At 42.8% G+C, this 21,851-nt stretch overlaps 1 protein-coding gene across 2 annotated transcripts in view; it reads left to right on the top strand.

The window, feature by feature from the left end:
• Window positions 1-21,851, top strand: part of SLC45A2 (solute carrier family 45 member 2) — a 38,887-nt gene that overhangs the window by 11,340 nt on the left and 5,696 nt on the right. For both annotated transcript variants that reach the window (XM_074356865.1, XM_074356862.1), the window contains 3 exons: window positions 12,999-13,312; window positions 17,125-17,268; window positions 17,923-18,046. In XM_074356865.1, the coding sequence (XP_074212966.1) occupies window positions 12,999-13,312; window positions 17,125-17,268; window positions 17,923-18,046 (582 nt within the window). The remainder of the gene's footprint in view (window positions 1-12,998; window positions 13,313-17,124; window positions 17,269-17,922; window positions 18,047-21,851) is intronic.

Here is a 21,851-nt window from a genome sequence, read left to right as displayed (position 1 = left end):
TGCTCACATAGTCCAGATCTTCACATCCAAGGTGAGTAAGTGGTTCATCGTGACTCCTTACAGGATTAAGAAAGGAATGTTATCTCTTAGGGAGTTACCATGCTAGTGCCAGGAGAAAAGTACTCTTTATCAAGCAAGTATCCCTGAATCCTCTAAGGCGGCCTGGTTAATGTATAATACAGATGCACAGTGCACACACAAAGGGGGCTGGAGGAGAGGCACAGATGGGTGGAGAGAAAATTTTATGTTTAAATTTTTCTTGCCTTGCCATAAAATATGAATTTTTTTTCATCACTCCCCATTTGCCTACTGCATAAAGAACAAATTCTTAGGCAGGGTTCAAAACTCCTCACAATCTGTTCTCATCCTACCCTTCCTGCTTTATTTCCCTTACTCCCTCCACATTCTCTGTGCTCTGAGCAATTTCCCAGCAAGTTCCTAGGCACAGACTCCAGGTCTGTTTTGCTCACAGCATCCCTGGTACCTCCAACACTGCCTGGCACGCCATAGATGCTCAAAATAAATATTAATGAAAAAAACAAAGGACACTGCCTTTTCCTTTCTACATTCAGGGTCTACTTTACACTGAAATTCCCTTCCCCCTTTTCTCCCTTTGGAAATCAAAGCTGCTTAGAAACTTTCTTCAAACCCCTTTCCTGGGGAGAAGGCCCCTCACTCTTTTCTAAATTGCAGGCAGACTTAATTTTTAACTTGGTCAGAGCCTCCACCCACATCATCAAAATACAGAAGTTCATCAAGTGGATGAACATAAAGATAACCACGAGGTAACTCCAGTGGGAAGAGAGAGTGGTTACAGTTCACCACACACACATCCTGAATTTTACCCCTGTGCCTGTGTGGTCTCCTAGGGCTGTCATAACCAAATGCCACAGACTGGGGGCCTTAAAGGACAGAAATTATGTCCTCACCATTCTGGAGGCTGGAAGTCCAAGATCAAGGTGTCAGCATGGTGGTTTCTGGTGAGATCCCTCTTGGCTTGCACCTGGCCGTCTTCTCGCTGTGCCCTCATGTGGCCTTTCCTCTGAGCGTGCACTCCTGGTGTCTCTTCCTCTTTTTATCAGGACATTGGTCTTATGGAGTAAGGCCCCATTCTTATGACCTCGTTTAACCTTAATTACTTCCTAAAGGCCTTATTTCTAATCATGTCACTTTGAGGGTTAGAGCCTCAACATGTCTTTTAATGAAGAAAACAAAAGCTTTCTTAGAAAGCCCACAGACTTCTGCTTGTTTCTCATTGGGCAGAATTAGGTCACATGAGCACCCAGGGGCCTAGGAAGTTGGAAAAAAGAGAGAGTTTTGTGTGTGTGTGTGTGTGTGTGTGGTGATGGGAAGAGGGTTCCGTTAGCTGGGAGGGAGGGTAATAATTATTGAATAGGCCCAAACTAGTAGCTACCACATAGAACACAAACACAGTTGAGTATTAACCTAATGAGAACAATTAAGGACCAAGACTATTGTAAGAAAGTGACAGCCAGAACTTTCAAAGTCCAATCTATTAGTGAATAATGAAGAGGTAATTATATTTTAAAGTTATACTCATGTTCACAGTTTTACCTGATCACGTTTGTTATATTCACACTCTCCCCTGAATTACAATTCACTGTGGATTTATCCATCTCTTCTATAAGATTTGTGAAAACATGAGGATTCACCTGCAAATTCCCCGTGGCTTTTAACTTACTGCTTTGTTGTCAGCAGGCACTTAGAAATGTTAGCTATGTAAAAGGAGACTATCAGTTTCTTAACCTTGCTTGTATTTCATGCAAATTTACATCATGTTCAACTGTGTGGCAGATTGCATCAATCAGATGAATATGCTCATTTAGTTACTTTGCTTTGTCTTATGACTAGCACTGAACCCTGGACCTCAGTCACCTGCCTCTGGTTATAGGGGGACCCCCAAGGGTGTGTGGATGGCTCAAAGCAAGCTCTTTCCCCTACTAGGAGAAAACAACTTAAAAAATCTTCCTCTTATAAAAGAGCACAGTGAAGTCTCACCTTGTTTAGGGCTTAAATTCTAAAGTCCCTGCTTAAGGGATGCATTTGATTGCATGAATTATTTGATCATTCATAAAATACCGCATACCTTGTTCTATGTCTATAGAGCTTCACAGTGATGGATACATATAAATATGTCTGCAGATTCATCTCCTCTTTAGTGTCTACTTCTGGACATGGGCTCAGTGACCGGAACAGCAGATAGGACAACCCAGATTATTTCAAACGTTCTTCTTATCTTTCTTGCTCTCTCTTTCCCTCTTTTCAAAGTGTGAATGGTTGAATTCTGTCGAGGTAACTATGGATGTGTGGCCTCACCATGGTGTCCTCGCTCTGAGTGGGAGACCACATTAAAAATGGAGTGAAAAATAGTCAGCAGTGCATCGTCACTTTGCTCAGCCTTTGCATACACGCCAGACCTCTTGAATTTTCATGACCTTGGCAAAGAGATGGCCATAGCAGTCTGCCTGAAACAAGCATTTTATGATAAAACCATGTTCAGTGTCAGAGCCCATTTTAATTTTCATCAGCAGTAACATATCATTTATCTGAGGCCTCCAATGAGCTAAATAGATTGAAATTCTTTTTATTTATTTCAGAGCTTTAGTCCAGGCCCATCAATTCCAAATGATTTGCAAGTTAAGTGTCCAAGGGTTCACTGCCAAAATATTTTCTAGCATATTTCTTACTTTTTCTTTAAAAAAAGAAAAGACTCTACTGGCTCCCTGAAGGACATTTTGGCCCCCCAGCTTCTTCTGTCCCTTATGTTAAAAGGTAACTCCACCTGCCCTCCATCCCTGGCATAAGTGGTAGCTATGCTGCCAGTCACCCCACGCCTTCACCTCCGGGTGCATCTGAGGCTGTGCAACCCACACTCACCAAAAGGAAATGCGTCCTCTGTATTAAAATACTTCTAACCAAGCACACGTTGCTAAATTAATCTGAGGCTTTGCTCTCCTTAGCAGTAGGCTCTGTCTGTCCCCCGGAGGCTGGAATGAGGCAAGAAGGGGAAGGCCATCCCAGATCAAACCCTGGCTCCACCTCCTGCCAAGTTGCCTTAGTATTTCTGAACTTTTGCTTCCTCACAGGGTTGTGAATCTTTACATGATGTTAATTACTAATATCCTGGCAGACTGCCCCAGGGCCAGAGCAAGAAACCATGTTAAAAGGATTCAACACCAAATGTTTATATTTACCTGACTTCCTCCATCTTCACTGGGTTTGCAAAAGTTTTATTTGTACATAAAGACTCAGCAAGAAACTTGCCCCATGAACATCTTTGGAAGAAGAATGGGGATACTTGTTAGGCTCAGCCTCTTTTAACTTTCCTGTTTCTTTAATACTTCAAAGTATGCGTAAAAATGGCCAGATCAGAAATGATTAAACACCAAGAAAAGAGTCCTCAAAATGAAGTTTGGACAGAGGCCCCTTTGACCAAACCTTCTACGCAAGTGGAAAGAAGCTGCGTTTCATGTTAGAGTTGATTTTAACTTCTCCTTCGGGACTCATGGCTGCATGAGTAGATTTCTTTCATCCGCTGGCTTCCCTTTGAAGTTTCCACCCCTGGTGAACTTTCACATCTCCTCATTCAAGCAGATTAGAAAGGATGTGGCCAGAGCAGAAACCAAGGATTCAGAAATTTCAGCTTGGAGGGGACGTGAATGACTTAGGGCAAAACAGTTATTGTCTCCAAACTGTCATTTCTTTTCCCACTCAGCACCTACCTCCAAAAGAATCTCAGAGGCAGGTTAGAGAAGGGAGCCCCGAGGGTTTTTCTTTTTTCCTGGCTCTGTTGTCTGCCTGAAAAGTTCTTTCCCCAGGTACCAACTGGCCAGCTTGGTTTGCTTTCTCTCCTTGTTACATACAGTCTGTGGCCTATAGCCCCCCGCCTCAGTGGTGTGTTCATGACCATCTGATAACATGGTGTTTGCTCATTTGTTTATTGTCTGCCTCTGCAGTCAACATATAAGCTCTCTGGAGGCAGGAACAGTGTCTTTCTTGTGTGGTGCTGCACTGCTAGTGCTTAGAATGGCTCTGGGAGTGTGCTCAAGAAATATTGGTGGGACAGATATTTTACTTTTAACATCCTCATTTTACCTGTGGGGAAGTTGTGTTGCCAAGAGGTAAGTGACTAACCCAAGATCACACAGCTGGGTAGTGGTAGACTAGACTAGGGGCAGAAACTAACCAACCCGCCAACCGCCAACCCGCCAAAGACCTGGTTCATGTTTTTGTCTGGATTCCTCTAAAAGCTGAGCCCCAGGGAAAGTCTGTCTGCGGAAGGTTGATTTGGGAAGGGACTGCAGAGAGCAAGAGCGAGGGGATGGAGAAGTGGAACAGGCCAAGTCAAGAAGCCTTACAGACTTGGCCTTTGCTCTGAGTGGCTGTCCTCTATCTCATCAGGACCCTCAGAGGAGCCTTCTGACATGCTTCTCAGAACTCTCCATCTGGGGGCATCAAGGAGGGAAGGGGTGATGAATCCAATGGCTCCGGTCTCCACTGGTCCAGCAGGGTGATCCCATGGGTGTTAACCTCCCTTGCATGAGTGCTGCCCCCCTCCGGAGTGTGGCTCCCTCCGGCAAGGCGCTTTCCAGATGCACCTGAGCAGAGATGGCCAAAGCTGGCTTAGAACTGGTCACCGCAGCTGCTGCTGGACAAAGCGGTGGAGGGAGCTGAGAGGACTCGCAGTGTCGGCAAGGGCTGCCTGATGCAGCTCCGTGTTACTTGGTCACCACTAGGAGGAGTTAGAGCATTTCGCAGAGTGCTCCATGCACTTTACCTTACAGTGAAATGAGCTATTGCAACTCCGAACTGAAATCTGTAGACTTAAAACTCCAGAACCGGGCCCATTGATGGCTTGACCATTTCTAATCCTTAAGCAAGAAAAGAAACAGGAGTCAGATTTTATGTGTCATGTCAGAAAATGAGAAGTTTCAGGAATCTTGTCTGAATTAGGATAGCAATGGTCATTCACGGGCTCAGATAGAGAAGGTTGATTTGGGAAAACAGTGGGATAATGAAGGTGAATGCTTTTACAGAAACCATTCTTGCGGTAGACACACTTCACAGCTACGCAAAGTGTGATGTCAGTGCTCTTACCCTCTGTGGCAAACACCCTCCCCTAGTTCCCTGCATTGATTAAGAAGAATATGATTTGGACGTTGCTTTGCTGCAGATTTTTTAGCCTACGGCTTAGCTGATGCTCAGTGATGGAAAATGTTGGATGAATCTTTATGTCTGAAATGGGTATGAACCTCAAACCCCAAAACGAATGTTCTCCCACCTCTTTCCCCGAGGGTTGCAGCTAAGTTCTGGGTGCTTAGAATGCAAGGGTCTCGGGGCAGGGAGGATCTGGGTTTTAGCGTCATCTGTTCACACTGGCATTTTACTAGGATGTCCCCCATCCCACCAAGTCTCAGGGGTCAGGCTGAACTGGTCACGGCTGTGTTCTCTCTCCTCCTGGTCTGCAGGGCCCCTTCAGAACCTGGGATTCTCAGCTACCCCCACCCCCATGACATTCTGCTATTCCCATGCCTGCCAGTGTCAGGTGAATTCTAGGGGCCGCAAACTCTGTGCTCTGGTTTCTGTGTCTCTAAAATGGAGATCAAAATAGAGCTGATCCTTGTTATCCATGGATTCCGTATTTGTGAAGTCATCTGCTCACTAAAATTTATTTGCGATGCCAAAATCAGTACTTTACAGCCTGTTTGCAGTCATTTGCAGACACATACAGAGAAGAAAGGAAAAAGTTTGAGTCATCCAATGTTCTGGTTCCCGGCTGAGGTTGATCAAGGTGACACTACTGTCTTGTTTTGATTCTCATACCATAAACAAGGGTCCTTTCCGTGGTATCTTTAGTGCCAATTTTTTCCCCCATTTTTGTTCTTTTTTTTTTTTTTTTTTTTTTTTTTTTGGCGATTTCACTGTTTAAAATGGCCCCAAATGTGGTGCTGAAGTGCTGTCTCAGATTCATTAGTGCAAGAACGTTGTGATGTGCCTTATGGAGAAAATATGTGTGTTACATAAGCTTTGTTCAGGTACGAGTTGCAGTGCTGTTGGCCATGGATTCAACGTTAATGAAACAATATGTTAAATAACGTATCTTTAAATAGAAATACACATAAAACAAGGGTACGAGTTGATCAGTTGATGAAAGTGAGACTAGAGGCTTGAAGGAGTTTAATCCTGTGTTTCCCCTTGGACAGTAGTTTACTGTTCATGAACTCAGTGTTTGTGGGGACTTTGTAGAACGTGACTGCCACTAATAATAAGAATCCACTGTAGTACCATCTTCAAAGGTTGTTGTGAGGACGGGATGAGTCAGTACATGTCAAGCACTTAGAACAGAGTCTGACACAGGATAAGCTCACCTTTCCTGACCCACTGCACAGCCATTTCTTCCTCGAGGTCTTCGTGTCCCCCTGGGGTCTTCTGCTCTTAGAACCCCCAATTCTTCTGCAGGAGGTTCTGCTCCCCACCTCCTATGTGCCATCCCCAGCTAGGTCCAGCAAGGAGCAGAACCACCACTGCCTTCGGGATTCACCAGCATATGTGCACCCATCATGAATGCCCTGCCTATTCTGGGAAGCCTTGTTCTTAAATCACATTTTTCTACTGAATCTACTGTCTACGCCTTTGGAGCCTAAGGGCTTTTGAAACTCAGAAGCCAGGAGACACATTCTTATTTCTCTGCTTTCTACTTTTATGTCCTTCCCTCAAAGCAGTGATGTATCCTGGCTCAGCTTGACTGTGAAGGAAGGGCCCAGGGAGATACTGGGGAGTGGTGGGTGGACGGAAACCATGGTCAATACTTTAAACATCTCACATCTTTTAAGAAACAAGTTGCCTTGTAAATGTAAAGAAATGTCAGGTGTGTTTGTGTCTTCTCTCTTTAAACAAAGCATACATGTCTTTTTGTTGGTTTTCCTTATACCCTCAGCTTCCAGGAGGGCAGACGTGGTCTGTATCTGCAATTCCCAGCACGGTTCCTGGTGAGAGTAGGTGCTCCATCCATTTCTGCTGATAAACAAACTCTCTGTCTCACACACACACAGTCATACTCGAAAAGGGATATTTGAACTGGCAGCACCTAGTAACCGGTACACAGCAGTTAACTCTGGGATTTAGTGTATGTGTGTTTGTATGTGATTGGTGTAGGTAGGAACCTAATCTGACACATTCATTGCTATTTTCTCAACACATAGAAAAGAATCAGAATGCCTCTGTCATGAGCCCCCAGGAAGTGGGGTCCCAGCCCGTCCTGGCGCTGAGGTTCAGTAGCCAGCAGCACACTGACGGCTCTCTCCACCTGAGCTCTTTCTCCCTCGGAGTTGAGGTTGTGCGGTCACACGCCTGAAGCAGGGAGGCAGTCATAGGCACGTAGTAGGAGGTGCAGAGTTTGGCTCAGACTCTCTTTATAGGACATTCCTTGGTCCTAAAACTCTCCCAGTTTCCGATTTTACCTATTATAGTTGAAGATTAAAGAAAAAACCATACATATTTCTGTATGCTTGGCCTTTTCCAGGATGAACCGTTGTTCAGGCTGTATCATTAGTTATGAAATACAGTGTCTGCCGGGCCATTCATTCTCATGGGCCATTCATTCTCTCTGGTCTGAGTTTGACGTCGCAGCCTGGCTCTATGATGGAGTAGCCAGCTGGACCATTTGTGGGCCTCTCTTTGTAAAGGCTTGTTGTTAACTAATGTGCAAGCAGCTGTCCTTTGGATGCTTCAGCTTATGATTTGGTCAGTAGCCTGGTCTTTGATTCCAGGGGCGCCGGAGAGTCTGATGTTGGCAGTAGAGATAGATGCGGTCTGGATGCAGATGTGGGGTTGCCCTTAGCCTTTGTTGGAGCTAAGATGACCACGCTTTGTTTTGGAGACTATTTTGAAGATAAATCCTTAGCTTAAGCAGAGGAAGACAAAAGGAAAGCATTCAGTGATTTCCTACAGCCCTTTGCTGGCCCACATCATATCTGAAGGTGTGACTAGATAAAGTTAAATGTTTCCATCCAGAGTTTTAATATGGTAACTAACTATTGAAATGATTTCCCAGTGGCCCACCCTTCCTTCAGGGCATGTTCTGTTCTAACTGTTAGCTAGCTGTGTCCCACAGTAGGGCTGGGACAAACAGAAGAGTTTTGCCTGTTTTGTTTTTTCTTCCTTCCTTAAAAGAAGAGAGGATTGGACATTCTCTCAGTTACTTGTAGCATGTTTTACTTAACTGATTAATGAGGGAACTGAAAGGGAAAATGTAAAGAACCTCCTCATGTTCTTGCAGAGTGTGTGTGTGTGTGTGTGTGTGTGTTTGTGTGTGTGTGTGTGTGTGTGTGTGTGTGTGTGTGTGACATTAGCAAAAGAAAAAAATGCTAGATTTGATACAAATTTGATTAGCCGTCTACAAGGCAATAAAACTATCACTCCTCTGTCATACTTTTACCAGGTTACAAAAACTTGATGAAAAACATAAACCCTATTAATGTCTACAAATTAACCCCAGTTTTGCAGGACTGCACTTCATTGTGCTTTATCAGTTGCGACTTGTTGGTCAAATATCCTATGACAATAATGTCCTATTTCCAAGAATATCAGATGAGTGTTGAGCAGGTTGATTGGAAACTTCTCTGTCACCTGGTTACTCAAAAAGGGATATTTGAACTGGCAGCACTGGTGTCACTGGGGAGCTTCAAAGGAAGGCAGAGTCTCAGGCTCCACCCTACATCTTTAAAATCAGAGCCTGTGCTATGGACTGAATGTTTGTGTCCCCCCAGAATCTGTATGTTGAAGACCTCGTGCCTAATGTGATGCTGTTAGGAGACGGGGCCTTTAGAAGGTGATTAGGTCATGGGGGCTCATGAACAGAATTCCTGCCCTTATAAAAGTGGCCCAAGAAAGTTCCCTTGTCACTCCTGCTGAGTAAGACTGCAGTGAGAGCAGGGCTGTCAGTGAGGAAGGGGGCCCTCACCAGACACCGAAAATGCTGACACCGTGATCTTGGACTTCCCAGCCTCCAGAACTGTGAGAAATAGATGTTCGGTGTTTATAAGATACCAAGTTTATGGTATTTTTTGTTATAGCAGCTTGAATGGGCTGAAACAACCTGCATTTTAAGAAGACATCCATGTGCACATTAAAGTTTAACAAGCACTGCTCTATAATGGTATTTTAAAAAGCCAGGCAGTTATAATTTTTACCCTTTCCAGGTTTGAAATACACATTTCTTCCACAATACTTTTTTTTTTAACATTTTTTATTGATTTATAATCATTTTACAAACAATGTTGTGTCAAATTCCAGTGTTCAGTACAATTTTTCATACATGGACATATACACACTCATTGTCACATTTTTTTCTCTGTGAGCTACCATAACATTTTGTGTATATTTCCCTGTGCTATACAGTATAATCTTGTTTATCTATTCTACAATTTTGAAATCCCAATCTATCCCTTCCCACCCTCCGCCCCCCTGGCAACCACAAGTCTGTATTCTCTGTCTATGAGTCTATTTCTGTCCTGTATTTACGCTTTGTTTTTTGTTTGTTTGTTTCTTTGTTTTTTAGATTCCACATATGAGCGATCTCATGTGGTATTTTTGCCACAGGCCACACCAGGTCAGCGATAAGCCCAGGTCTTACCCCTCAGAGTGGCTTCTTGATTCTAGTCACTGGGTCCAGAATGACTATGTCCTTCCAGCCAGCTCCTGGCAGATTGTTCCCCTCACTGCGGCAGCAGTCAGCTTCTCCTGCTTCTGGGCGAGGCTTTGGGATTAGCATTTCTGTAGGAGGTCAGCAGGGCACTCAGTTTGGGGCCTGGTTCTGTCCCGGTATATGCGGGTGCTTTACTGTATTGTCAGGTTAAGCCTCACAAGACTCAAACAAGGAGGCATCACCACCCCCAGTTCTCAAAGGATACTTGCCCAAGACCACATGATTAGAAAGCACACAGGTGGGAATGGAAATCAGGCATAATTCCAAACCCCTTCCTTCCATGCTACCTCCTGTGGTTTTCTTATCTAATTCAACTAGACCAGTTCCAAACATCCTTCTACCTCTGAAATCTTTGGATTCATTGATACACTGAATGCTTGTTAACATCACTGCTAATTCATAGGAATCCTATAATAATTATTAATAATCAACATCATTTGATACCATTAACTAAGCTCCAATAATAACTAAACCCTTCAGAACTCCTCTACACTCTTTGAGTACCCAGCTCACAGTTCAAACATCATTTATCACAGTTTTTTGAAAGTAGCTGTTTACTTATCTGTTTCTCCCACTTGGAACCTCCTTCTGGGGAAGAGAGGATGGGCTGCTCTGTCTTATGTCTACATCCCCAGAAGCTGGTGTCGCTTTTTACATACATTTAGTGCTCAGTATTTTTTTTTTTACATTTTTTTATTGAGTTATAGTCATTTTACAATGTTGTGTCAAATTCCAGTGTAGAGCACAACTTTTCAGTTATACATGAATGTATGTATATTCACTGTCACATTTTTTTTCGCTGTGAGCTACCACAAGATCTTGTATCTATTTCCCTGCGCTATACGGTATAATCAATATTTATTGGAGTACACTAAACTAGTAGGCGTAAAACTAGGCTAGGAAACCTTCCAATTGTAGGACTCAAGGGTTCGAGTCAGTATCTAAGTCGATCATTATATTTATATCCATATATTTCTATTCATAAAATAAAGCCACGATTCCTCTGTACAGTGGAGGATTTATTTCACATATCAGTTCTTTCAAAGAGTCAGGGGTCTTCTGCTCTACATTTCCTCTGCTCAGTGGAACAATAAGTTTGAAGAAAAGAAGCATAAATGGTTAAGAGAAATAAATGACAATATGACAACCACCGGCCTAGTTACAAATGTTTTGAAAAAGGAATGTGTCAGTTTTCCATAAGGTTGATCAAGGAATAGTTTTGAAAAAGGAATGTGTCAGTTTTCCATAAGGTTTATCAAGGTCTTGAGTTCTCAGCTGGGGCCCATTTTGCCCCCTGGGGGACATTTGGCAATGTCAGGAGATATTTGTGGTTGTCATAACCAATGGAGAGGCTGTTACTGGCATCTAGCAGGGAGAGGTCAGACAGGGTGTTAAACATCCTGCAACGCACAGAACAGCCCCCATGACAAAGCATTAGTCAGCCCCAGGTGTCAGTAGAGCTGAGGTTGAGAATCCTGGCTTAGACAGACCCTGCAATAGTGCTGGGCCTTTCGTGATTCTTGTTGGCTGACTGCTTGGCTCAGCACATGACCTCTGACAACCTAGGAATCTCCATGGTTGAACAAAGAGAGTTATTTATTGTCTAATGGTGATCCGAGGCACCACATGCTCCAGAACTGCCCTCTGCATCAGCAGCAGTGTGACTGCCTCAAGGGCCTCCCCTTCCTCTCTGAGCCAACCAGGGCACCTACCACGCAAACAGGTCACCAAATGTGTCATTTCTCTGTTTATCTGCCCATCACCCATAATTAGACCATATATTCCCTGCTGGCAGAGAACATGTTTTTTTCATTGCACCCTGTTGGCCACCATTTCCCCTAATTCCACCTTAAAATCCTTTGGCACTCAGAGCATGATAATGATGCTTTATTTTTGGAATTCAATGGTTAAACAGTTGTTCATCTGTAAATATCCTCGTGATGAACTGCAACTAGCCAGAATGTGGAGTGACCAGAAGCATCCATTTTTCCACCGTTCTGAATAAATTAGGATTCATGGTACTTGGCCTTCAGATTTGTGTTCCTGGGATCAGGGTTTGTGTAAGCCTTAAGTGTTTCTGGTTAGAGATAGAGAATTCCTTTAAGAATTGTTTTCTTCCTTGATTCCCTGATTTAAGAGGATGTTGTCTTTATCTGGGAAATAAAATGGAGCCTCCACTCACACAAGAAAAATATAAACAAACAAACAAAAAGCTGCCCTGACTAGGTAGATATTTGTCTTTGGCAAGGCATGATGGGAGATTGATATTTAAAGGTAAGTGACAGGAGGGTCAGCTCTATGTAAGCTTGGGACATAGGTAGGAGATGTGTTTGGCATCCCTCTGCTTGCTTCCTGGGACATCTTCCCACCCCCAGGTACACCCCGCTTCAGCCCAGCCTCCCCAGAAGTCACTGGTGCCTCCTGCCCGGAGGAGCGTCTGAGGAGCACCTACTGCCTTGGCGCTGAGTCCTGCAACGTCTTGCCCGTACTAGGAGGGCTTCATTTTAAGACAGGAACCCAAAAAGAATGAATATCAGACATATGATTCATCAGGGCAGGATCAGTTTTGAGGAGCTCTTCTTCAGTGTCCCTCGAGCCACACTGTCTTTAAGCACAAGCAGATAAAGCAAGCTCAGGAAGACTTCAGGTCCAGGGTCCTGTGAGAGGATAACAAAGTTGTTAGCAATCCATATTTAAACTTTTGTTTTCATTTTTTCTGTGCCTGTCAACTGGGAACGAGTACCTTTAGCTTTTCATAAAGGAAAGAAGACAGATTCCAAGATCTCTGCAAACTTGTGTCACCCTAAGAAGCTTATTAATCGATAAATGATAAGACAATAATTATATTTTATTGCAGTCAGAAATTGGTTTTCTTTGGGGACTCTATAAGGTCAGGAATTTTGGTCCTTAAGCAGTGTAGAGAGTGTCATTTAGAACTTCAGATGGTGGCAGTATTAACTAAGCACTTACTATGTGGCTGGCACTATTCCACTTTCCAGTTGTGACCCTACCAGTAGGTTACTCTTTTATTATCATCCCCCTATTATGAGTGAGCAAGTCCAAGGTCACTGCAAGTACATGCTGGAGCTGGGCCTTGAACCCCTGCTTCCTGGCCCAGGTGTCATAGCCTCTCCCTCTGTTGCCTCTCCAGTCATAAGCAGGCTGCCTCTGCGGGCCTTAGGGAGCTTTCCCACTGAAGGGGAGGGCCCTCGCACAATGGCGAGAGAAAACGGTTCTAATTATGCTAATACTGCTCTTTCTTGCTTTCCAGGTTTGGGAGGTGCCCTGGGTTACGTCTTGGGTGCTATCGACTGGGCCCACCTGGAGCTGGGAAGAGTGCTCGGCACAGAATTCCAGGTCATGTTCTTCTTCTCGTCCTTGGTGCTCGCTTTGTGTTTTATCATCCATCTGTGCAGTATCCCTGAAGTCCCGCTTAAAGACATTCCCACACAGCAAGCCCCCTGCGACCTTGCAGTGTCATCCAATAGAACGTACCAGTATGGGTCTATTGAGAAAGTGAAAAACGGTTGTGTAAACCCAGAGCTGGTACTGCAAGGAGGAAAACCCAAAAATCCTGCTGAACAGGTAAAGATGCAAATTCTTTTCTCTTTACTGAGGAAAAAAGATTCTTGTTCTTGCCTTTTATTCATGTTTAAAAAAATTATTCTTTGTCTTTGTTTTGTTTCCTTATTTGGTGTGAAGAGTTTTGTGAAGTCTAACTGAATCCTCAAATCTCCAGGAGCTCTTACCCTTGGAATGAAAACTTTGCACCTAATAGAAAAATGCGTGCATTTTCCTCCAGCCCTCTTGTACCTGATTCTTTTCAGAACATCAAACCAGGGAAGCTGAAGCCAGTTGCAAAATGTTAGGCCAGGAGAGAAACCTGGAATCATCCTCAGGCCACAAGAAATATTTTCACCTCTTTGATTAGGATTATAAAGTTGTTCTTCCAAATGACAGCGTCCCTGGGTTGCGAACTGGAAGAACTAAGAGGTTATCGGGATGAAGGCTTCATTTTCTCTTGATCACACAGCAAATAGAGAAAATGTGAGAATCTAGATCTGCAGAGACCTGATTAGCCCTTCCCTGCTCTGGGCTGCCTCGGGGGAGAACACCCACACTCCCCACTGATCTTAGCTGGGATGGATCCCCTGTGCTGTGCAGTTCTGCAAGGCAGCACAGGAATCATGGGAGAGCCTACAGTGGAACCCATTCGATCATTAAAAGATGTGTATGTTTTTGAAGATTTCTTTGAGATATAATAATTACGCAAAATACACATTCATATGAAGAATGATCTCCATTGTGGGAAAAGCTACACACATACAGAGAAAAAATAGAGAGGATGGATATATACCCAAAGTGTTCATTGAAGTTACTGTCTCTGGGCGGATGGGCTGACAGGCGGTTTTCATTTTCTTTTCTAAACCCTTCACTGTTTTCAACATTTCTATAATAGAAAAGTATTACTTTGAAAATGAAGAAAAAAAAGGTTGTGGTTTAAGGAACAAAAGAAGGCAGGGTTTTACTAAAGATAATTAGGTATTATAGATTATCCCTGCCTCTTTGCCCCGTTGATGGATATGACTTACCTTCAAACAGTCGCCCAGCAGCGGCTGTCTCACTCTACCCGAGGCTGTTGTGATGATCAGATGAAATCTAGTGGGTGGAAATCTTTTGAAAGGCATAAAACCCTCCAAGCTATTAAGAAAAGAAATGCATCAGATACAATGAACTTGTATTAATACGTGCCATGTGGACAACACTGTAGGCTCAGAATGGTTCTGTTATGTGTTTTAAAAAATAAAAGGAAAATAACATAAGAAAGAAAAGAGTAATTCTTAGACTCAGAGCCAAGCATCTGACTCCCCTCTTCCAAATGTGCATCTTGGGAACTTCCAGCTGAGCAGTGGGAGTCTCCACTGTGTCAGGGCCAGGGCCCTGGACTTCATTGTTGGTTTAAGTCCATACTTTCCAAAGTGAGGGTGGCTGTGCAGTTTGAGCACTGTGATTTATTTTTTTTTAATGGCAAAAGGCCTGAATTATTTCAGGGTTCAAACCAGATCCCATAAAATCTGTCTCCAGGTCCTCCTTGCCATCAGTTGCTCCCTTCAATATTTAGTCTCCTGAGGGCAGTTTTGTACAGTTCTCTCTTCCCCAGGTGGCTCTGCAACTTTCTCACTTATAAATCCATCACTACCCAATCTCTAGTTGACAAAGTTACACAATGCATGCAGTACAACTCTCAAGGGCTCAGAATCATTGCAAGGACTTCACCAAGGGGATTGAAGAGTCAGTGAATAATGTGCCAGCTGCATTTTCATTCTGAGTTAAAATATCCAAAAGGGCTTTGAACAGTTGCATCCTCAGCTTTTACAGAAAGACTGGGTACAATTTGGAAGTTCATATTTATTTTCGGAAGAAAGAAAAAATAGGTTAACAATGAGAGCAGGCTGAAAATTACGTATAAGACAGAAGCACAAATTAGTATTTGGAATGAGGCTGAATACTTGCTGGTCAGATTCACTTTTTAAAATTTTGAATTTTTGGAAAGAAAAGAAAGAAAGTGACGATAAACTGCTTACTCTGAGACATGAAAATCGGGCTGTTTCTCAGTCTATACCTTTAATTGCTTCATCCTGTGGTCAAGGAAAAAAGTAATAATTCTGCTTTGAATTTCTGTTATGGTCACCATTTGTTTTGCTAAGTACCATATTCTATATGTAGAAAATAGTTATTTTTACTAACTCCAAGGGAATGCCTATACTTTTGAATACTGACTAAGTATTAAAAAATCAATTGAGTTGTGGTTAAATACTACCAAATTTATGAATTAAAAAAATCAGCTTGTATAACAAACTTACAAGGGGTAAATATGATTTTCTGCATCAAAGAAGTAAAAAGCACTATCACATATGGTTAAGAGTCATAAAACAATATGCTGCTATAGTTAAAATAGAAAATTTCAGGAGGCTGTCTTATAAATAAACTAGCCAGGACCCAATTTCATTATGTCAATATTCAGAATAAATAAAAATCTGACAAGAAAGACCTATTACCCTACTATGCTTGATGTTTATCGTCTCAGTGTCTTCAGGGCAACTGAGTGCTTAATATTCCCGAGGTTCTTTCTTGTCTTACACGACCAGATGTTAAAGGCTGTTCCATTTTTTTGCATTTCAAAACAGTTGTGTCAATAGTTCAAAATTTTTCATTCTCTTGATGCTCCTGATACCAATAAATTAGAGCCTCTGGTTTTACCATAATTTAAGTCTAGATTTAAACAATTGGGGGCATATGTACTGGGAGATGTGTGTGTGTATGTGTGTTTGTGTATGTTCTACAGTGTTTTCACTTCTGACTCAACGTAGGGCTCATTTACATGTGTTGGCTAATGTCAGGATCCAGAGAAATAAACTGAGAGAAGGTACCTGGCCAAGAACAGGGAGCTGATTGGCTCTATACAGTAGATTTCTATTGCTACATAATAAACTACCATGAATTTAGCAGCTTAAAGCCACACGCACTTATCTCATATTTCTATAGGTCACAAGTCTGGGTTCTCTGCTCAGGGTGCCACAAGGCTGAAATCAAGGTGTTGGTGGAACTTTCTCATCTAGAGGCTCAAATGGGGAGAAATCAGCTTTGAACTCATGCAGGTGGAATGGTGGTTGCTCTTTGTGATTGTAGGACTGAGGTCCTTGTTTTCTTGCTGATGACCAGGGGTCCTTCTATCTCCTAGAAGCTGTACTCGGGTCCTTTCCATGTGGCCCCCTCCACATTCAAAGCCAGAAATTCTTGTGCTTTGAGACTCTCTGACATCCCCTTCTGCTCCCAGCTGGAGACAATGCCGTCTTTTTAAAGGGCTCATGTGAGTTGGTTCAGGTCCCCCAGATGATTTCCCTTTTCATTAATTCAAAGTCAACTGATTAGTAAACTTAGTTATATCTGAAAAATCCTTTTGCAGTGTAGCAGCAGAATCATGAGGCTGGAGATCGAAGACGCCATCTTGTTCTAAGAGTCAAGAAGTCACAGAATTATAACCATTTAAGGGCTGGCTTAGATCTTTGAGCTTGGTCCTCATGCAGTGGTTCTGTCATTCAAAGATAGGAAGCTAGATGTCTCTTACATCTTGGTTCAAAGCAAGCTCCATTTCCAGTCCCTTCACCCTTATGTCCCTAAAGCCCCACTCTGGGCCAGAAACTGCCAAGTATATCCACACGTATTTAACAGGTCCCGTACCTCCTATGAGACTGCTTCATGCTAACCTTCGTGCCCAGAAACTGTACTCTTGTGTGATGGTCGACTGACAGATGTGTAATATGGCTGTGTGCTGGCTCCCACAGTGGACTGTGTGTCTACACTGAATGTCACACCTGTTTGATGTTTTATTCCAGATTCCAAGGACAATGACCATGAAGTCATTGCTAAGGGCGCTGATAAGCATGCCTCCCCACTACCGCTGCCTTTTCATCAGCCACCTCATTGGATGGACCGCTTTCCTGTCCAACATGCTCTTCTTCACAGACTTCATGGGCCGGGTAACGGACACGTCTGCACACACTCACTGACTCACACAGCAATCCCTCTGTCAGCACCTGGGGAACTTCTGGGCTAGCCTCTGGGAAGGGCACAGTAAGAGTGTAGGAAAGAGTACTTCCAAGGAGGTGGCTTACAGACAGGTTCCAGAGGGAAGTTAACTACACCCTACACAACTAGAGGACACTGTGGGGCCGGTATTTGATCAAATACAACAAATAGGGAAAAATCAGCGTGAACTGTAGTAGCCACAGCAGGCTTAATAAAGAAGGTGCAGTGCGATTCAGACCTTGAAGGGTGAGTAGGAGCTGGAGAGAGAGGAGAGGGGGAGAAAACACTGGCATGTGTGGAGGTGAGTCAGAAGCCTGTTGACTGTAACAGAATATGGGTGACAGGATTGCCTAAGTTGGGTGGGACCAGATGTCAGGTAAAAGGAGAGGTGTTAAAAAACCAGGGAGATGCTGTATAAACTTGATGTAGTAGGTATTAGGACCTCCTGAGGGTCCTTGAACGGAGGTGTGAAAGGATGAAACGGGTGACATGGTCATGAGGGAATGAGGGCTGTGCCCTAGGAAAGGGTGGAGAAGTAGAATGTGTGAGAAGGGGTCCCTACCACCCTGCACTTGTAGCTCAATGGCCCCAAATCTCTCTTTCAGATCGTGTACCATGGGGATCCCTATGGGGCACACAACTCCACAGAGTTTCTCATCTACCAAAGAGGGGTCGAGGTTGGATGTTGGGGCTTGTGCATCAATGCTGTGTTTTCCTCACTTTATTCTTGTAAGTAAGTCTCCTCCTCCTAAGGGTGCCCTCTAAAGGGCTCTGGTCTAGCAGAATCTTGGATTTCATGTATCTATATTTCTATATTTTTTGCTCTTTAAAATACCAGATTCTTGATAAACATATGGAGATTAGGAAAAGCTATTCCCCTAGAATTGACCCATCAAGTTTCCTGTTCCATGGTGAATTCTGAATATAATTTTTCCTTCATGATTGCTTTGTACTTGGAATCACTGTGTTACCCAACTCAGGTTCAGCTCCTCACCGCTCAAAAGCCAATACTTGAGAGACAAGTGTTGGTAAAAAGCACAGTTGCTTTAATTAGAAAAGCCAGCAATCTGGGGAGAAGACGGATTCATGTCTCCAAAAACCAGCACTGAGGATTCTGCTCAGCCATAAGAGTTTTTAAAGGGAAAATGGGGAGTAATTTCAGTTAATCATCGAGATAGGGGATCCATCTTGTCACTGTCTCCCACTGTGTGCAGTCCTGTCAACTCCTTGTCGCGATCTTTCTCCAGATGCTGTTTTGTTCACACAGTTTGTTCATGAGATTACTGAAAGGGAAGCTGGGGAAGAGATTTGGTCATCTGTTAATTACTTATTCTTTGTTTCTAGTTCTTTGATCTAAGGAAAGAACCAACAGGCTAGGCAAGGTATTGTGTGATCAAAAGATTTGAAAAGTGTGCTTGAGCTGGAGATGAGTAGAGTAGGGGCAGGGGCAGGGGGCGTGGTTTAAAAGTTAGTTACAGCGTGCCTATTGGCCATTTGTACATCTTCATTGAAGAAACGTTTGTTTAGGTTTTCTGCCTATTTTTTTTTATTGTTTTTAAGATTTTTTTGTTATTGAGTTGTATGAACTGTTACCATATTCTGGAAATTAAGACCCTGTCAGTCCCATCATTTGCAAATATTTTCTCCCATTCCATAGGTAGTCTTTTATTTTGTTTATAGTTTCCTTTGCTGTGCAAAAGTTTATAAGTTTAATCAGGTCCCATTTGTTTATTTTTGCTTGTATTTCTATTGCCTTAGTAGACTGCCCTAGGAGAACATTGCTAAGATTTATGTTGGAGAATGTTTTGCTAACTGTTAGAGAAATGTGAACCAAAACTGCAATGAGATATGACCTCACACCAGTCAGAATGGCCATCAGTAAAGAGTCTACAAATAATAAATGCTGGAGAGGGTGTGGAGAAAAAGGAACCCTTCTACACTGTTGGTGGGAATATAGTTTGGTGCAGCCACTATGGAAAACAGAATGGAGATTCCTTAAAAAACTAAAAATAGACTTACCATATGATCCAGCAATCCCACTCCTGGGCATATATTGGAGGAAACTCTAATTTGAAAAGATACATGCACCCCAATGTTTATAGCAGCATCCTTTACAATAGCCAAGACGTGGAAGCAACTTGAATGTCCATCGACAGGTGATAGGATAAAGTTGTGGTATATTTACACAATGGAATACAACTGAGTCGTAAAAAAGAATAGAATGATGCCATCTGCAGCAACATGAATGGACCCGGAGATTGTCATAAGCCAGAAAGAGAAAGAGAAATACCATATGAGATCATTTTTATGTGGAATCTAAAAAGAAATGAGACAAGTAAATTAATTTGCAAAATAGAAACAGACTCACAGACATAGAAAACAAACTTGTGGTTACCAGGGAGGAGGGGGAGTGGAGGGATAAATTGAGAGTTTGGGATTTTCAGATACTAACAACTATGTATAAAATAAATGAACAGCAATGTCCCACTGTATACCACAGGAAACTATATTGATACCTTGTCATAGCCTTTAATGAAAAAGAATATGAAAAGGAATATATGTATGTATAACTGTATCACTATGCTATACACCAGAGATTAACACAACATTGTAAACTGACCGTAGTTCAATAAAAAAATTTTTAAGTTAGTTACAATGTTGCTTTGCTAAAGTGACAAGAAAAAGGAGCTTCTTGCAGAGACCTCTTTCCTGCAAAAACTGCCAAAAACTGCTTACAAGTGGGCTTCTGATCAAGACTCTGTGGGAAGTAGAAGGGAACCTTATAAATAAATTGGTGAGGTATTGGACGGATAAGGAATAAAGTCTTAGTGGAGACCATGACTGTGATTAACAGTGGGTCTTTGTTCTGCTGGAGTAAGATCACTGGTGGAGTTTCATAAATGTACTTATCAGTCTTGAAAATGACACAAAATTGGAGGATGGTTAATATGCAAGATGACAGAATTAACATGTAAAATTGAAGGGATGATTAAAATGCTAGGTGACAAGGTTAACAAGTAAAATGACCTTAACTCAGATGGGCAGGGTGGTATGTTACAGGAGCACGGTTCCAGATTGAGGACAATGGCTTTACTTCTCAGGTGCCAGCTTTCCACCGGATCTGCAGCCTATTAACCACCCCTTAGCTAAGCTGCAGCTGTGAGGACACTGTAAGCAAGAGGATTTCTGGGATTGGTTTTCAATAAGTCCAAATGGACGTACTCCAACTCTCGGGCATAACACAGGCTCATTTTGTGCTTGCTAATTTGTATGGAAATCTCCAAGTGCTCCATGCATTGAATTAAGTGAAAACTCTGGACAATAAAGGGTGTGCAATTCCCCCATTTGGAGTGGAAATCTGGGAGCTTCCCCGGCATTGGGAGGAGAATAGCTGGCCCCCAGGGCAGAGCTCTAGGCTTTGGATAGGCCCAGGAGACGGCAGGGGTATGGCCCAGGTTGGGGAGGGGGAGGTGATGAGGGACAAATCCCTGTTGCCATTCTCAGGGGCATCATTCTGTCACTGAAGTGTGCTGCTTGTGGGAGAAGAGGGTGAATGTTTATAATGACCCCTAGCCTGGCATTCAGCCCTTTACCACATAGCCATACCACAGTGGGAAACCTGCTTTGAAATCAAGAAAGTCTCTTCAAAATATAGCACAGTTGAGCAAAGGGGACCTAATACAAACATACAAGGAATGTATGAGTGCAATAATCATAGAACCATAAAATTCATTATTTCTAAATTTATGGTAACCAAATAGTGGTGGATTAAAGCATACCTTTCCTTAGCAAAACCCATTTTTTTCCCCTTAGAGTGTATGAATTAAGAAAATTCCAGGAGGAAGATTTCAAGTACCTAGAATCAGGGAGCATTAGACCAAAAGGATCTAATAAATTATCCATCTCCATCCCTCTGTGCTTTCAACAGGTGAGGGGACTGTTTGTTCCTAATCTTATTCTTGTAAGAGGAATACATTTTTCAAAACATCATTAGCATTTTAATTTTGTGTCAAAATTAGCATTTTAACCTTTTTTTTTTTTTCCTCAGAGAATCCCTCCTAGGGACCCTCCATTAGTCTAGTTTGAGTTTCTGTGTGAAATTCATGGCATTTAAAAATTAAAAGCATGCTTTTTCTTTTAGGTCTTTTCTAGTTAAAAGCCCTGTGTACAAAATAAACTAATATTTGAATAGTTTTCCATAGTTACATCTCATGTGTAAGTACATGGGATCCCTATCATTGTGAGTTAGAAGTAAAATTTTACTTATAAAGCACCAACCACTCTGCCTAAGGACCTTCAGGGGCTCTCATGCTCATAAGAGAGAGCCCCAATCTTGGCACTCCAGGGTTCGCAGTTTGGCCTGGCTCACACTTGGACCTCTGTCGCTCCCACACAGTAAATCCCCCAGTGACCCTCTGTGCAGACTTTCATCTCTGTTTTGCTTTTGGTTTCTTCCACTTGAACTGCTTTTTCTACCTTCCCACCCTGACAACTACTAATCATGCTTTCAGACCCAGCTCCAATGTGACCTCTT

This window comes from Camelus bactrianus, chromosome 3 (assembly GCF_048773025.1).
Source record: "Camelus bactrianus isolate YW-2024 breed Bactrian camel chromosome 3, ASM4877302v1, whole genome shotgun sequence".
Classification (NCBI taxonomy): domain Eukaryota; kingdom Metazoa; phylum Chordata; class Mammalia; order Artiodactyla; family Camelidae; genus Camelus; species Camelus bactrianus.
The sequence above is the reverse complement of the archived record's forward strand: the minus strand, read 5'-3'. Positions and strand labels throughout refer to the sequence as shown.